The sequence below is a fragment of the Phaethon aethereus genome (assembly GCF_964289735.1).
Source record: "Phaethon aethereus genome assembly, chromosome: 2".
NCBI lineage: Eukaryota > Metazoa > Chordata > Aves > Phaethontiformes > Phaethontidae > Phaethon > Phaethon aethereus.
Window position 1 is genome coordinate 20364423 of NC_138582.1, and position 18280 is coordinate 20382702.

The following is an 18280-nucleotide window of genomic DNA, read 5'->3' on the forward strand; positions in this document are numbered from 1 at the left end:
CAGAGGAATTCCGCTTTAAACAAAAGCAGTCTATGTATAACACACCCTCTTCACAGCCAGGTACCTCACAGCCACTTGTCAAGAATGGAAAAGCTCTGTGATCACTGTTGCTTTAGAAGGAAAAATGATTTTGAGAAACCTTTATTAATTCCAGTTAAATGAAAATCCTGACTTTGTGCATATGGGCTGTAGGTTGTTCTCTTCTTCGGATAGGAACATGTCTTGAAGGAGAGCATGTGGCCCATGCTTGCTTTTCATCCGGTGTGCGCTACACAAGCCATTCTTGCATCTTCTGTGCATTTCTTCATGCCATAGTATTTCCTAACCTAGCTAAGTCAAAAGAATTTATCCTAGATCTGAGTTTTCATGATGTAGCCCCTGATTTTGTGTTTTGTCAGGCTTAGCAAAACAAGCACTTGCTATTTTAGTCTGCCATAAGGTACGCAAGACTTCTTCACAAAATGGGAGAAACTAATAGCTTCTCATCAGGTTTCAGAGCCAAGGTTGTGTGTATCAGGTAACCGACTGTAAAGAGTTGTAGTCCAAATACTTCTTTTTTTGTTTTAATTCTGCTAACGTTCATGTACTTTTTAGTTAGAAATGTTGATGTTTTCGCTTTTCTCTTCAGATGACACTGGTTGTCCTAGTAGCCAGTCAGTATCTCCAGTTAAGACTCCTTCTGATGCTGGAAACAGTCCAATCAGTTTTTGCACTGGTAGTGATGGAGACTTCTCCAGGAAGAAATTCACTCCAGGGACAATGAGCGAAGGGAACGCGCAGCTGGCTCGATATAAGAAGGAGACGAAGACAAGCCTTGTAAAGCCTGGTGAGTCTAGTATAGTTCTTTTCATTTCTTAATTACACTTTCTAATTGACTCATACATACATACATTGTGTTGTGCTGCCTGTGATACCACTAATGCTGATAGTAAATAAAAAAAATAATTGGGTTCTTTCTATGGAGCCACTTGCAAGATTTGAATACACTATCGGTATTAGCTTTTTCATGGAAATATAATTAATTGACGTCTTCACTTTCTTTTATGAGGCTCAGTGGTGATGTCAAATAACAACTGAAATGGGGTTTATCCTATTTCATGGTAATTGCACACATATTTCACTGGCCAAAGATAAATGACTCTTACTATCAAAGCAAAGAATTATAGTCTCCTGATGTTGTTAGATTTATTGTTGGATCCTGCCTAAAGTTTACACTGCCAGGCTGTGATAGCTCTGGGGATACAACATGTCAAACCAAGGCAAGATAACGGGCAGCCTACGCGTGGGAGTTAGGCAGATGTAGATCCATGTTACATTGCCTGAATCAAGAGCATGTCTCCCATTGCCTCAGGCTAAGGGACCATCTCAGACCACCAACTAAATCAGCACCTGCTTGTCGCGCGTCCAAGACTAAATATCCTGGTGTGTCATTGGCTGCTATAATTTTAATGAGTAGATACAAAATATTTTTGTGATTCATGTACAAGCAGCTCTTGATTACAAATGGTCAGAATATTTGTGCTGTTATTTAATTAATCATGGAGACAGAGAGGGTTTTGACCCTGTACGGAGCCAGCTGCAGAACTGACACAGTTTATGAGCTGAGGTACCTCCTGGCTATACTGTCTCCAGCGTCATTTTACCTCTGGAAGCAATTTAGATACTTTCATGAGAAGCCAGCTCAGATTTACCAGCACCATGTTTATTCCAGAAACAGTAGAGAATCTGCTGCGAAAACTCTTCACTGGCTTGGTCATTGAAAGAGCTGATTAAATCTGACTTACCACTATCCCTGCAAGTTCTTCAGCTCATTTCATAGCACTGTGTTACTTGAGTGTTCCCAGCCTCCCATTGCTCTGCATAATGGATGATAGATAATATTTTTTCAAGGTTTGCTCTCTGTTCCATTAAAAGCAAGGAATCTAATGCAGGCAGAATGTAGCGGATATGGTATATGACAGTCAAATCTACAGCCACGGCTACCACAACCATTTTGTATGTGCATATGGATGTAGCTTGCCAGAGTGTGGATAAAGAATTTTGGAAGTTTTTTCTACTGAGGAGTCCTATACACATGGAAAAGAGTTATGCACTTGTTTCAATAAATTACTTTATTGTTTTTGATTACACTTAAATTGACCTATAATATCAAGCTATTTGCCTTTTGCAGCAATAGTCAGAAGTCATCATCATTTTAGTTGATAGTATTATTCCAAGTCTTTGAACAGATTTAGTTTAGGTGTTTAGGTATTTAGGTATTCTTGTAAGGGGGCCGCTCTGTAGCTGTCAGTACCTCTGCATTGATTGATCTCTAAGGTTGGAAAACCTGTCTCTAGACTTTAAGTATATCGCTCCTGAGATCCATCACATCCCTCAGAGCACGAACCGGGTCTGATTTACAGCGTACTTCTAAGCTCCTCCTGCCAAATATATCACACTTTTTTTAGAGGAAAGTTGTCAAAAACCACACCGTAGTCAGTGCGAGAGCTGAGACGGGTGAGGGACGTTCCTGAAATAGAGAGCATGCCAGGGGACGGCTGGGGTTCATTTTCCTCACTGTTGGCCACAGGGGTTAATATAATTCTCTCCCATTGCTATCTCTTGGCTTCAGGTGGATCCTGTCTCTTCCCCATGACCTACTTGCACATGATTTTCTGGTGACTCAGTTGGGAAGATCTAGCCCTTGTGCAAAGAGGAGGCATCGTCATGTAGCAAAACACGCAGGGAGTAACAGGGGAGCAGTAGAAGGGAAGTGGGAGGAGAACAACAGCAACGTGTCCTTGTCATACATAACCTAGTTCTGCATGCAGATGGATACCTCAAACTACAGCACAAAAGGAGTTGTGCATAGTATCTTTCTCTCTACCAAAAGCCCTTACTGATTTATGGACATAATCTCAACTACATATTTATCTGAAACATCTTGTGATAACAGCTACATAGCAGGAGCCAGACATGAGAGACAAAAATCCAGCATACCACTATCTTTTGCAGACTCTGTCCTGCGCTATAATTTTGTAGGCAAGTACATCAATCAGTGTGCACCTTCAAAATGTCTGTCATTTTGCTGAAAATTTATCTGTTTCCAGGATTGTTTTCTTGGAACATGCTGAATCTCAGAAGTAACACTCACACAAATATTTAGATAATTCAGGAAATGTCAGAGTGGGATAGCACTGAGAATGAACCCTGAGATGTTTTTAGGCTGTTCCCAAGCTCTAACGCTTTTCTCCTACTCTAGCAACATCACTTCATCTTTCTTTTCTATACTTCAAAATACGAAATACAGCATAGGTTTTTTTTCTCTAATAGCCTAAGGCTTTGTTATATGGATCTAAGTCATCTTCACCTCTTGAAGTATTAACAAACTAGATTTGGATGTCTTTCATAATTTATGTTGTTTGCATAGCGAACCATACTTAACCCTGGAATGCATTATCACTGCATCTTGCTAAACCTCTGAAAGATTTATAATCATGAAGAAATTACTCATTTGGGGTAGTTGGTAATGGTTTTTATTGTGCATTAAATCCAAATCACAGCAGTGTTATAGGTGAATTTGGCTTAAAATCTGTGCCTGCTTTCCCAGGAAAGGATAGAAAGGACAGGAACATCAAGGAAGATATGTAACATCCACTCCAGGAGGAACTTACAAGCCTTTTATTTTCAAGACTTTAGAAATTGTTCCTTCTTTTGGATGCGATTCATTTATGCAATATAAAAAACAATAGAAAATCTGTTGCAGAAAATGCCCTTGCAAAAAGACACAAAAAGCATAATTAACACTAAACTTAGTTTTGTATCAAGATGCTGTGCTGGATTCTACAGTTTCTGTAATTGAATAAACAGGAACGTAAATACTTCTGCATATTCACATTCTTGGTATAATCCTTCTGTAAAGATCCATCTTGAATTCCTGCAGCTCATGTCCCCATCTTGATGAGAACGGTGGGAACTGTTTTGCTTTCTTCTAGAGTCTTTCTCATCTCACTTTTTGACTTCCATTAGAATGCTTAGTGCAGGGATTCAAAATCTGGATCTGCAAACTGCAAAGTATTGATAAACTTCCAAAGTCATGTGGATGAAGAAGGGAATCTTGGGCAAGAGTTGTGTCAATAACTTTTAAAAGCCTTGCATATTTAAAGTAACACAGAGATGTACTTGCTTTTAAATGTCTGTGAGCATCATAATTTGAGAAGGGCACCTGATTAGCTGACTGTGTTCAGCATTTCTGGCCAAAGTTCTGGTCTTTATTGCTTTTGGTGTCATGGGCACATTTGGGACAGTTTGCTGACTGAGCTGAGGTTACTATTGGAGCTGCCTCTTAGACCCCATGGAATTGCTGAAGTTTCACGTGAAATTATTAAGACTTAAGATAAAACAATCTTTTGCATCTTCAGGAGCCTGCAGAGTTGAGGTGTAAGCTCCACTGCGTGGAAGGAGACCTAAGTGAGCCACAGTTACGGTCAGCTCCCAAACTTTGTAAAGACTGTCCATCACAGCTCAGTTCAGTAATAACCGTTCCAGGTAGCAGCAGACTATGCAAGAAGTTACTCTTTTTCAGTGTTGATAAAACTTCTGTCCATCTATTACTGAATCTGGATAAAATAGTAACATTTTGGATTCCAGTGAAGTTGAACTGCTATGGATTATATTTAAAGAGGGGTGGTCATTGAGAATTCAAGCATTAAAACTTTGTTCTGTTCAAATTAATGGGAAAATCTCAGAGGCTTTCTCCACATAGAGCACCTATGTTTGCTGGACAATAGGCAATGAGCACAAATTGAAAAACATGAAATTACATCTGAACACAAGATTTTTTTACTGTGACAGTCATCAGACACTGGCACAAATTGCCCAGAGGAGTTGTGGAGTCTCCATCCATGGAGATACTCAAAACTCAACTGGACGTGGTCCTGGGCAGCCTGCTCCAGCTAGACTTGCTTGAGCAGGGAGTTGGACCAGGTGGTCTCTCAGGAGGTCCCTTCTACCCCCAGCGATTCTGTGATTCTGTATTCATAGAATCACCATTGTGTTGCCTGACCTTTTTTTATTTTAAATAGTGCATCACCCAGATCTGTACTTAAGTAGTTGCAAGGCACAATTTGTGCTTTTCCTGCCCTATCTTTCACGTTTGTGTACTGACATTTCGCTTATAATGAGTTTATGGAAATGAAAGTATAAAAAAAGTAACTTTTAACAATCACTATTGAATTCAAAATGCATTTAACTTTGAGCAATAGCAAGTAACATTGTACTCAGCATGTTGTTGTCAGTATGATCTTTCCTGCTTCTTCCTGGTGAATTTGTCAAATCATGAGTGAATGAGCCTTGGGGTAGGATGTCCCAGTCTGAACAGATTACTCTTTGAAGGCTTAAGGAGTACTAGGAGTTTCAGGAGATACAGGTGGGGCAGACTGTATCGGCCTTAAACTGGTTGTGAGTCCTCAGTAGGTGCCGGTGCTTTTTTAATCAGTGTTGGAGCTGATGGTAGTGACCAAAAAGGGGGCAAGGGAAATGACACTGGGCAATTGGGCATGTTACAGTTAGAGCTAAATAAGCCAAACAGATCAGAGAGGAAATGCAAGTGTTTGTTAGCTGCAAATTATGTCTAGCTGTTAAAATGTAATGCTTTTCCTGCTGATTTCTTTTTAATTGTCTTGTTTGTGAGGATTAGATTCCCAGGATACTAAATGTCCAGGAACTTATTGTTGGGGGCACCCTGTGCAAGCAGAGTAGTGGCTAGTTAATCCGTTAGTGTAAAATTAGCAGGTAAGTTTATCCATATTGCTACTCTACTCCCATATGTGTCTGTATTCTAAAGGCAGTCATTCTAGTTATTTTAGAAACAAAAGATAAGAGCTCTGATTTAGGTTATATTGTGGACATCCTGAGTGTATGATTTTACAGATCTTTTGTCAGCTCTCTTCCTCTCTTCAGCATGACAGTGTGGGAATAATACTGTGTGGCTGATACATATGTATGTATGTGTTTCACTTGAAAAACAGATGAGTTGGTGTTTTAAGTTCTGCAAGACGATTGTCTTAGAGGTAATGCTGGAAATATACTTCACTCAAGAACTTTGCCTTTTTGATTGCAGAAGGACGCAATAATAGGACTTTGTTTTATATTGTAAAGGCTGATAAAATATCAGAAAGACATGTTTTACTGGTGCCTTTATCCAACAACATTGTGTCTTGTATTTGCATGGCTTTTGTTCATTTGCTGTACCAAATTTCTGCAAGCAGTGGGAAAAATAATAGAACTGTTGTCGCTGTTGTTCAGGAACAACAGTACAGAACACAAAAACCAAGTTACAAAATATGCTAACTTGAACAGATCTTGTGGCATGCAAAGAGATTCATTGTTCTTTATAACTACTAGTTGGTACTTCTACCTCTTGTTGAAATACGTTTTAAAATGCTGCCGGTGTGCTATGTATTCTAACGCAGTCACACTGCTTGTTTAAGAAAACCAGACAACAGAAAACGTGTATTAGGAGATTGCAATCTGCCTTGACTGATCCCTAAAATAAATCGGTGTGCTTCATTTTAAAACCAGAATCACGCAAAGGTGAGAGCGACGAGAAGGCTGGTGACCTCAGCGCAGTGTGTCTCTGTTCCTGCTGTGACTTATTTAGCAGTACTTTATAACCCACATTCCAAGACCGCACCTTTTCTGAGGGAGGGACAATTAAGAACGAGGGTATGTCAAAAAACATTTAACCGGGTTACAGATGCAGGATTTAATCAGAGTACACCATGCCCCCATCCTGCCATCAGTCATAACCTTATTCGTGCGGTGAAGATGGGAAGATTCATGCTTCCATTCCTGGGAGTATTCAGATAGTTAAATATGTGGCTGGTGTCACGTGCATAAGAGTACTGAAATTAGGAAATGAGCTACACCTGGTTCAGTGTACTTTCAATAATTGGTCATAGGAAAAAAAATGTTCTGAAGATGGACGGAGTGAAGTAAGTTGGTAAGAAATGATGGAGCACCTTGCCTATGACGGTAAGTTCTCCATATATTTGTTTATTTTGTACCTCCTTAAAGTATTCGAATTAATAATAAGCAATCTCTTGATGTGGCCATGTTTCTTGATAAGTGTAAAGCATAAATCCTCTCAGGGGTGCAGAGAAGCTTGCAAGAGCAAAGGCCCAGGTTCCCCGAGTAACTTAAAGCAGATGAGGATGGCTTTAACATGAGCAGTAGATTTTTAGGCAGCTCGATATTTGGCAAAGAACAGATACACTGTGGTCAATTATTTGTGCTTCTGGAAGGCTTTTTAAAAGCATCTGCTTTTCAGAACATCACCTTGGCAATGGAAAGGGAGGAAGCACTTGAGCATGTGTCATCTTTCTCAGATGTAAGCGCATGCTTTGAATGCTTCACTTCTGCCCCACGTAATCATCCTGACGTTCAAATCCAACGGTACGCAACATTTATTTCCTGTACAGTTTTAATCGCACTCTTCTTCCTTTCCTGTATGCGCACTTCATAATTTTATTTGGGACAGTAAAGTTTCTGAGATCTTTTCTAACACAAAGTCTACAAAATACAGTTGTGGCAGGTTTTAACCCTGTTCCTTTTTCTCATTTGCTTTTCTGCTTTCTGTTCGCCTTTCATTTTGGGCCCAGACCAAACAGCTACTGCTGATTTTTTTTTTTTTTTAAATAAAAGTGTTTCCAGATAATAATTCTGTATGCACTGAGCCCTCCTGCATGTTGTACTGATGAGATCTGCTTTACTTTCGCGTCTGTTGCTACGGAGCTGTGTAGATACGCTCCCTTGACCTGCCAGCACAGGGCGTTATTAGGGACTCGGTCGCCGGGGGTGCCGGGGGGTGCGGGGCAGGGAGGTGACCACGCACCTCGCCCTCCGGGAGCGAGGGTGCTGTGTCCGGGTTCAAGCCCGTGCTGTCCTCGAAGCTTGCATCCTAGGGCTGAGCGTGGCGGGGCGTCAGCCTGCGAAGGTTTGGCGCGTCGTAGCGGTCAGTTCTGTGCGGTCTGGAAGGCAGCCGGCGCCGTGGGTGGCGGGTGCTGGTGGAGTGGGAGCTGGCGGAGGGAGGGGTCCGTCATTTGCATAGCCCAGCCCCACGCATGCTTCAGAACACCTGGGTCCCCATGGCACTTTCGGAATGTTTCCTCCCAGTTGGGTCAGTGGACCCAGCGCAGCCAGTAGAGCCCATTGGAGCTCCTCTGGCCATAAATCCCTCGCTATTTGTGATCCAGAAGAGGCAAAATTTGAATCTACAGGTCTCCTGAGACCATCTTCAGTAGCTGTGGGCTGTGGATGGGGACTGGCTGACCGGTCCAGTGACTGGTCCCGTTGCTCACAGGAGGTGGAACAGCTGTAACAGGTGAATCTGCCATTTCCCTTTCTCTGGTGGTTACGGGACGTGTTTCAGAGGTAAGGGAGATGTGAATTCATGATCTTGAGCCAAGTTGGATAGAGCAGAGATGGCCTGTAATTTATCTGACCTCAGTTGTGTATCTGTAATGTAGTTGTAATCCTCTCTGCCTGCACAAGTGCACTAGGGTCCTATTTTGGTTTAAAGGAGATACAATAAATAAAATCAGTGAATCTAGTGTGCAATCTAATATCTAAGCATTTACTTTAGGATAAGATAAATAGTCCCTTGAAATTACTGGTTATACTGACTAACTCTCCATTGACTAAAAATGGGACCAAGGTTGGCTCAGACACGGGCGTCTAAACTAGAGACATCCTTGTTTAGTCAGATGAATCCCACACCCGTCTCCTGTGTTCCTCATCAGGTCTCCGGCAGCTCTGCTGTTAGCCCTTATTGAAGCCAAGTACAGTCTTTGTCTCCTTTATTTCTCTTTTTTCTTCTATTTAACAGAAAGCAAGGTCAGTGTTAGACATTCAGTTATGAAAGAAAGTTTGTGTTTGAAGATCGCGCATGGATCTTCAAGTAGGTCTAATTAATTAGATGCCTTTTCCTCTTCTGTTCATCCCTGATAAGCTTAGGCACTCTCTGTTTGTCCTGTTTCTGAGGACCGCTGCCCCAGGTGCGTAGCATTGCACAGGGAGATTCTGTATCTCATTTCGCACCGTGAATTCGCAGGTATGAAATACTTCTGGGGCATATGCTAGCTAAATCGCACTCAAGTCAAAAAAGTGCTCTGTGGCTTCCAAGAGATAATACTGGAATATAATCCGGATATAATTATTTTGAGCAAAATATTTTGGATTTAAACTTTGAATTTCAACAAATTTGCTTGAATTGATGTGGAAAACATGTTCAAATAGCCAAGTATTTCTTTCAAACGAGAATAAGCAAAGTAGCAGCTTACAAGGAGTGTTTCGGCTTTAAAGTGTTTCATATTTTTGAACCCAAATCTACAAGTTCCTACAAGTTAAATTAAAGTGGCCTAGAAAAACAATCTTTTCATTCTGTGTCACAAATTTTATGATGCCCTCCCTTCAAAAAAATTATTTTAGATCTTGCCTAGTAGAGACAGAGGCAATTAGTGGTTGGGCTGTGGCCTCTCAAGACACGTATCTCTTTTTGTTCAGAAGACTCTCGGGCTGCAGCGAGCATCCAGATGTGACAGTAAAAGTGGAGGATCCGAAACAGGAGCCAGTGAGTTGCAAAGGAGGAACTGGCAAGTAAAAGGTGAAAGCCTGAGTCCCATGATAATGCCCTGCCCAGCTGTGGGCTGGTGGCACAGGCCACGTGCAGCACAGGGTCTTGAGCACAATCTTCTGCAGTTAGGTGCTTATCTCCTTCCTCACAAAGAAAAAAAATAGAAATAAATAAAAGGAGATCCCTGCTACTTAGTTCTGTAAAGGGAAAAGAAACTGATACTTAGATCTGTTTGCACCTCTGCTGGAGGACGGGCTTGAGCAGGAGGGAGGAGAGTGCCCTGCGCCGGGGCTGCTGGGCGGGCGGAGGGGACGCAGGGACTCTGCTCCCGGGGAAGCTGTTCCACTTGGTGCGGTTCAGTAGCCGTTTCGTCGCGAGTTCGGAGCCGCTGTCCCAGCAGGCACGCCGTGACTCCCTTTTCTCTCTCTCTCCCCGGCCCGTTAATTGTCCCGATACCGCTCCAGATGTACGGAGAGCGGGACAGCCACCGTTAAAGGGAGACTCCCGGCTGGGGATGCCCGCAGTCTCGAGCTTAGCGTTGCGCTCGCTCCCTGAGCGCGCCGCGGCGCTCGCCGCAGCTCGGCGTGAGGCGGGGCGCGGCTGCGGGACTTCCGCAGGGAGCGCCCGGGCTGCCGGACGGGGCGAGACCTACGCCAGCCAGTTCGCCTCGTAGCTCCGCGGTGCCGTCTGGCAGAGAGGCAGGTCCCCCGGGGTGGTGGGGACGTGCTCCTGCATCTGGAGAAGGTGGCCGAGTGGCTGGCGCAAGGAGGGCGCTGGGGTTAGAGGTCGGAGCTGAGGCAGGTCTGGAAGATGGCGATAGCGGTGATCTGCAGTCAAACACGTTTCTTTTTGTGTATCCAGGCGGGTTTTTTCTTCTCTCCTCTGCTAATGCGGAGCGCAGTATGAGCCAACAAAGAGAAACCGATGCTATACACACTGCACACTCTTAAGTATTTGTTTTTAAATATGTGCGAGGTCAAGCTAGAACATGCTTTGAAATTTGTGTGTTTACTTGCCGTGAATTTTTTGCTCCTCCTGGCTGTTTTCTGTGGTTTTCAGCCTGCTTCCCCTCCGCAGAAAGAAATACCGTGCATGCAAAAGAGGCCATTATGGATCTTCCCTTAGGAGATTTTTTTGTGTGCTCTGCTTTTAAATTACAATTTGTATTATTTATGCCAGAGTTTAAAAGAGCTTTCTGATTCCCCGGTTAAAGTATTCTGAACCTACTCCAGTTACATTTTACTATGCACAACTCCCACCAACCAAGTTTTTATTTCAAGTCATTTTTCATGAAATAACATGCGTCGCAGCCAGAATCCTGTGTTACTGTTACGTGGTTTTCTGTACAGTTTTCCAGCTGTATTCCTCCTCCTCATGATAAACAGTGTCGCCAGTATTTATTTTTATCTTAGAATACACAAATTGCATTCCCTTAATCTCCCTTCATAAACAGTGCCCTGTAATCCTGTTATCATTATTGTTGACCTTTTTTTGGAATTGCTCCAGGTTATTAATGCCTATTTAATGAGAATCCCAGGATTTAAACTGTTTTCTGAGCAACGTTTACTCAAGAATTGATAGATTATTTCCTTTTCTATTTTCCTTTACATCCCGTATTTCTTTTTTGTGTGACATCTTATTAAGTTCAAAGTGGAGCTATGCAAATAACTGATTTGCGGGTTTGCTGCCAAATCAAAACATTAAAGAAAACCTTTGTTTCAGACTGAGCAAAGACAATATTCAATCTAAAATATTTAGAACGGTTGGGGAGATTTTTCCATGTTTTTATCCCCTTTTTAAAAGAAGAAGGAACTTGTCAGTTTTCAAAATTAAAGCGTCATTTCAAACAGAAAGTAGAAAATTCTGGTTTTCCATTTTCTGGCCATGTTTGACTTCAAATCATAGTTTCAATGTTCTTGAATTTTGTTTTTTGGTGACCAAATTACTACCTAAAAGTTTTTGTTTCCCTCAGAGTGTTCACTTTTAATACTTTTTGAGCGGATATGTCTATATATTCATTGTGTTTGTGTATCTGTACTTATATGTAGGCATGGAAAGCTAAGGGAAAGATTTTATTTTAGTCACGCAGTCTCATTTATTTGATTTCACTGTGGTATAAAGTCATTGGGTGAGTTGGTGGTTACCAGGCTCAAAAGCAGAAGCTCGAGCATAAACTGGTAAGCAGATTTCTGCAGATAGTGGTGGCATTTTGAACACTTGGCCTGTTTAAGCAGTGGTATCTTACTTACTTCCATGTACCTAGATATCTAAATCCTGGTGAAACTGTTTTAGATGCCTTCGTTCAGTTTTGGTTCTCAGTTGAAGTTACAATTCTGAGCTCAGGAAGAGCCTAGGAGAAGTCCAGTCCTCAGTTCCAGTAAGTAAGCCCAAATTAAAAAACGTAAAATTAAAACCCAGTAGCCAGAAGAGCAACTGGATAGAGGTTGGCCAACTTTTCCCAAAACTCTAAATTGCAGAGCTTAGTTTTCTCAGGTGTGTTGGGTGCAGGGGTGGGGTAGGGTCTCCTGATGGAGGTGGGAGCTGCGGGAATTCGGGCCTGCTTAGGTTCCCCCATGTAGCAGGGTGTAATGAAGACCGGCAGGTATCATAAACTGGGTGGATTTACGGAGGAGCTGGAGAGGGGTGCGATAAGCCGGGAGGAGGGGAACCCTGTCTCTTTGCCCAGTTCTCACTGCTGGAGGCAGTGCGTGTTCCTGGTGGCGTGATGGGGAGGTGGTGTGCAGCCTCCTCCCAGCTGAAAGCTCTATCTGGCCCTGCAAATCCCACGTGGATCCCTTCTTTCCCCAGTAAAGCAGACAGCAGAGGAGAGCTTTCCTTGGGCCGCTTTTGCACGGACCCTGATGTGTTTGGTGTAGTGCGAAACACCCGCCCCGCTCTTCAGACAGGAGCCAGGCACCGGGCTGTTCAGCGCTTTCAAAGCCGACCTTCTTCCAGGCATGCCCAGAAACAGGATTTTCACACGGCTGAGGAGCTTTGCTGATTGAGGCTGACGGGAGGTATTTATTTCCCGAGTGAGGTGGCAGATAGGGAGAGCGCCATTTCCAAAATCCGCCCCCGGGAGCTGGGGACCGGGCATCCTTTCATAAAGCCAGCCTCCAGCCGCTGCGCGGTGGGCATCGCTTCCCCAAGGAGCTTGAAATATATCGCCTTTAATGTGACATAACAAAAGAGTAAACCTACTTCGTAATAGCGTGTCTTATATATACTGTTACATAAAATGTATTTAAAGGAAATAAAAATTCTGCCAGGTTTGTTTCATATTTTATTAGCATTACTAGCCTTGTCTTGCTTCCGTGCTGAGGCGCTTCATTACAGGTCTGTGTTCCTCCCTTCTGAGACTCTGTGAGTAATAGGAAGCTGTTGGCTTCTGAAATCCAGGCAGGCTGTGACTGTTTGCTAGAGTTGGCAGGATACGGTGTGACCACAAACCCTCAAGGATTAGTAAGGTGAAAAAGCACAGGCTGCTTGTCTGTCATTGATGTTTCTTAACGATGAGAGTGCTATTGGGGGTAAAAAGCAGCAAATGACAGCTGCGATAACTTAAAATGCGTTGCCCTCAGACCTCCCGTGGCTTTATTACTGTAAAAAATACAGTTTAAGCAACCAATCAATATACTGGGTAGGGTTTTACTGTTCTTTTCAATAGATGACACTTGAACTCTATTATTTTTTGTAATCATTTCAACGTGTGTTAATACAATATTTGATTAGCTTATAACAAATTTTGCTTTTCATCCTGGGACTGCAGCATTGTTTAGTTACTTACCTCCCAGACATGTTTCTTGTTCCAGTGCTTTTCTCTTCCCTGTTGAAAACATGTCAAACCGATTTGAAATGTTTTATGCACATTATAATGAAAACCATATGTCTTATATTAAGGGTGACTGTGCAAAACCTTTCAGCTGATTCAGGTCTAGTATGCGATTTCATGCATTTGCATATATGCTGTGAACGCGTGCCTGCGCAGCTCATTGCTGTGCACCAGCCAGCCTCTCTCCTCCCTGCACGTGGGAACCAGATTTAGGAGATGTGGTGGAGTGGCCTCTGCAAGCCCTTTGTTAAACTTCTGCCACCAACGTGACGGGAGGGCTGGGATGTTTTCCCAGTCTGTGATGGAGTTCGCTCCCTTTCTGTGTACTGCTAAGTCATCCCTGCCAAAGATGACATTTTCCAGCTCCTAAAAATACTCCTGACCAGCCTATCCGTCTCCCTTCAAGCAGACCAAATAATACTGCCTGGTATATGAAAAATCTCCTGAGGTGACACTACGTGCTTGCTGATAAAAAAGACACTAGTCCGTAGGCAGATTTACACATACATTTTATAAAACTGTCATATGCAAGTTGCATGTCATGTTATACAACAGTGTATTTTTTGAAGATCCAGCTTCAACATTTCTATTGAGGTTGGTATAGCAAAGGAGCATCCTTCTGTCTCTGATCCAAAGAGCCTTTTTGCTTGAACAGGAAGATAAGTTACCCAGACTGTTCCCTTCTGCTCTGTGAACATATGTTCCCCCTGCCAAAGGTCATTTCAGGCTGGAAGAGAAAATTTATGGGAGCCATACTGTGTACAGAAGCACAAAAAATAATTAGGTCAGGCTGATTTCTGTGTGAAGAATCTCCTTAAGATATATAAAGCAAAAAAAAAAACAAACCCCACCACAAAAAAAACAAACCAACCAACTTGCAATGCTCTTTGTCTGTTCCAGCATCTGCTTGTGACAACTCTACAAATCCATGAATTAAAAACAATTAAGAAAAACACAAGCCCAGATCATAGTGATATGCAGAGTATGCATGCTGGCTCCCAGCCAGTATCAGTAATGAGTTTGTAGTGACTGTGTTTTTAGAGAAGAGCTTGATTGATTGTGGTTTCACTCATGTTGAGATCTGCAGTGCTTATAATTTGCATTAACGTAGTTCAGATTACTACCAAAACTATAGTATTTAGATGAGATCAGAAAACCGCTTAATGAGATCAATTTTGATCATTTGATAACGAACCTTCTTCCAAAGTAAGAAGAGTAAGCAAGCAAAATGAGCAGAAATAAAGATAAATAATTACTTTAGATCCCACAAGCAGCAGTCTGAATTGAGGAGATCATTTGTAAAATCGAGTTTAGATCCAAATGTGGGGAAGCAGGATCTGTGTTGCTTTGGTTCTTCCCCAGAGTCTTCTGTCTGGTTTTGAGCTGGAAGTCTCCTCACCCAGCAGGTTTGAACAATTTACGGAGAGTCACACTGAAAGTTTTGCTCCACATCCCCTCTGAGCGTATCTTTGCCAGCTGCCCCGGCTACCAGCTGTTGCTGCATTGTGCCGTCAGCTGAAACGTGGTGAACAGATCTGTCTGATGAGGCAGCGCTGGCAAGCGGTGGGGTGGATGTCCACCGAGGAGCGGGGAGGGATGCTTCGTTGGCCAGTGCAGTGGGATAGGGGAGGGGATACCTGTTGGTACCCTTAGGGTGGACCGTGCCAGGCGTTGCTGTGCCCAGCTTCTCGCCATCAGACTGGGAGCGCAAATCTGAGCTCGATGCCTAAACGATAAAATCAGAGGGGATGGTTAGGTACTAAAATCCAAGATTCACAGCAGAGAGCATGTCAGGCAGGAACACACCTCCACCAGTCCACCAGCCTGGTGATGCCAGAGAGGAGTACCTGTCTCCCAAACTTGGACACCTACTTGTAGTCCTGAGTGTGCCCGCGTGCGTGCCTCGGATGCGCTCTGAACCTCCATGCTGGAGCTAGACCATCTCTGGGAGTGCAAGCAACCAGCACGTTTCATTCCTCTGGAATATGGCCAGCGCTAGTGCTAACACCCTGTTTTGTGTCGCAGCTGAGCAGGTAGAGCTCAGGGAAAAGGTCTGAGTTCGGTGCCCTCCTTAGAGTAAGGAGTTCAAATCCACACCTCTCCTAAGAGTTCCTGAACCACTGCGACCTGCTGGGCATCCTCAGCTTCCTCCGCTGACTCTAGACTTCATGGTAGTGGAGAGTATGAGACATGGGCAGAGGTAGAGCATGTGGGAGCAGCTTGTGTCACCCAAAGGGTAGAACAGTCCACGTGGAGGAGAGTCCTGTGTCCTGTTCTTTGCTCCCAGGATTGTATCTGCTTTTACCCAGTTACTTTTTGGTGTGAAATGCAATGGTAGGTCCGAGATAGGAGTCTCACGGATAGTAATAGCAAGTCAAGTAAGTAATAAGTCAAAGGCCGGGGACTGAACCCGAAACCCGCTGTCAGCTATGGGCTTGACACTGTGAATCGAGTATTCCCACTAGGGAACTTTGCTCTTGAAATGGGTCATTTTTAAAGGTGTTGTCTGAAGAAAAGCCTGAAATGCTAAAGCAAGACTTCATCACTTCTTTGCAGCTTCTTTTTCTTACGTTTGTCCGTGCATGTGAGCAGTATGGTTTTCTCTCCTAGGTTGCTTGTGGTGTAGCAAAACAATCTTGCAGGAAAACGACCACATATTAAATACAGAAAAGCAGCAGCATTAGCATTTCCTGGAAATATACTGCTTATGCTGTTAAAGATTGGAACTAGAGATGTAGCTGTGAGTTAAAGGGTTCATCTCTTAAAAATGAAGGTCCTTTCAATAGTGGGCATTACAACCTAATTCCCTCTGCTTTTCTGGCTGCTTCTAATGGCTTTGCTGGAATAGTTTACGCAGTCAGGCCCTCTCTCTTCCCCTGGGGTCTCTAAATAAAGCTATCTACAGAGACAGCACGCCACTTACTCCTCTAGCTGCTGCTCCGGCGTGGTGAACATATATGCATATTTTGGTCTCGTTGCCGTATAACAGGATGCTTTTGAAGGCAAGGAAGCCCAGAAAATTTAAGTGCTTTACATTTTGAGGACAAGCTGTTTCTGTCAGCCCTGTTTTATTTACAGCTCTGTTTGACTGGGTGACTATATGCAAAACCTAGCATCAGGGGTGATATATATATAAAGAAGTCATGTTTATGTAGTCAGAAAGATGGGTAAAGCTCTGTGGTTTATATACTTTGTCAGCTACGAGACAGTGGTGAAGTTGCAAATAGGAAAGACTTGCACAAAAAGACTAAATTAACTAGCTCATATGCATCCCGGGTTTTGGGAACCCAGTTCTGCTGCTCAGCTGTCAGTGTTCCTGTCACAGGTATTACTTGAACTTTTTCCTTTTTTACGTATTTTAATCTTACTATTTAGGTAGCAAATAGGCAATAAAATGCACACAAGAAAGTTTGAGCTTTATTCTTATAGAAAGAAAAAGATTCAGTGCTGAAGTGCAAGCAAAATGTTAATGTTGAGGCCAGAAGAGCATACAGCAAGGTATCCAACCATCTGTACTAGCTAGAAGTAGCAGACTGGGATGCCGTACTACAGGTGTGCCCGTGGGGTTATTGTGTGTAAGAAATGTATATACTGTCTCTCTATACATATAATATGACGTGGTATGTCTGTGCTTGCGTACTGTCCTGGTAGGCTCTTTCTGCCTCAACAGTGCTGCGTTGGCCGTCCTTGTGTTGTTCTTCCCGTCGCACGGAGCAGCGCGCAGCTCCCGCGGCGCGGGCACGCTGCTGCGAGGCGCGGGGGAGGCCGGAGCGATGGGCTTGCCAGCATCTTGCCATACCTGCGGTACTCCCGGGCCGTCTCGCCGGCCAGCAGGCCGTGGGTGCCGTGACGCTGCGCGGCTGCAGCGTGGAAGAATACGTGCGACAGTTTCGGACGAGATGGTAGTGCTGAAGCCAGCGGCTCGACGTGCAGCATCTTTCGCAGGAAAGGGTGTGTAAGGCGGCACTTTTAACAGGAAAGTCTCAGATCAGGGCAAAACAAGTGTTATGGCCAGTTAGGACAAAAAAACATGTTTTTGAGAAACGTCAGCCTCTTTCATGGGTAACGCTGCATCAGCGTGCTGGTCCGGGGCTTACGTGTGTGTGCGCTTGTGCAATCACATTGTCACAGTGGCAAAAGTAGTCAACAGGCATCCTCAGGGAGCTGTCAGCCCGGAGCATGGTGTTAGCAGAGATGAGAGGCCATGTTCGGCTCTTGCCCACATTGCAGCTGGGCAAGGAGTATCATCTCTTTTGTTAAGACATTTGTAAAATAGAAGTCATCCTTTCCCAGGAGAATGTGTTGCAATTTATACCGGGTGGATAGATGCCACGTTGTTTTGCTTGGAGATGTCTACCTAATGGGAGAAAATATTTTTTAAAGTCTCCTAGTAACATTGCTGCGGAACATCTAGTCTCCTAGTAACATTGCTGGCTTGAACATCGCTAACACACTTGGAAACAATGCTAGCAGTGACCCCTTTAATTTATAAAATGTTCTCGAAGATCCTATAAATAACCACATGCCTAGTTTTAAGCATAAGTAGCCTCCTGTGCTCAGTATTAAGCTTGTGTGTAGCTCTTACCAGAATTGGGGCCAGAAAGGTTAATTCATGCTTTGCAGAGACAGTTCCTTGTCTCTCAGTTCAGCCTTTCGGAAAGCTCAGCCTTCGAGGCGGGTGCGTTTTCAGGCTCTGCTGACTCGTGTCGGCAGTGCCTAGCTCGGCAGCCCTTCCCAGCGCCACGCTGCAAGCCAGGCGGGGCAGGGAGAGGTGATCATTAAGCCTTGCTTCCTTGAAATGCTTTCGGTAGCGAGGTCGGATGACGATGTGGTCT

The 18280-nt window shown here is 43.7% G+C and overlaps 1 protein-coding gene across 1 annotated transcript in view; it reads left to right on the forward strand.

Annotated features, from left to right (window-relative positions):
• The window catches only part of SYBU (syntabulin), a gene marked incomplete at both ends in the record, with an annotated part of 39606 nt that overhangs the window by 13277 nt on the left and 8049 nt on the right, over window positions 1–18280 (forward strand). The window contains 3 exon segments of the mRNA XM_082014749.1: window positions 629–826; window positions 7368–7398; window positions 7400–7434. Coding sequence (XP_081870875.1) covers window positions 629–826; window positions 7368–7398; window positions 7400–7434 — 264 coding nt within the window.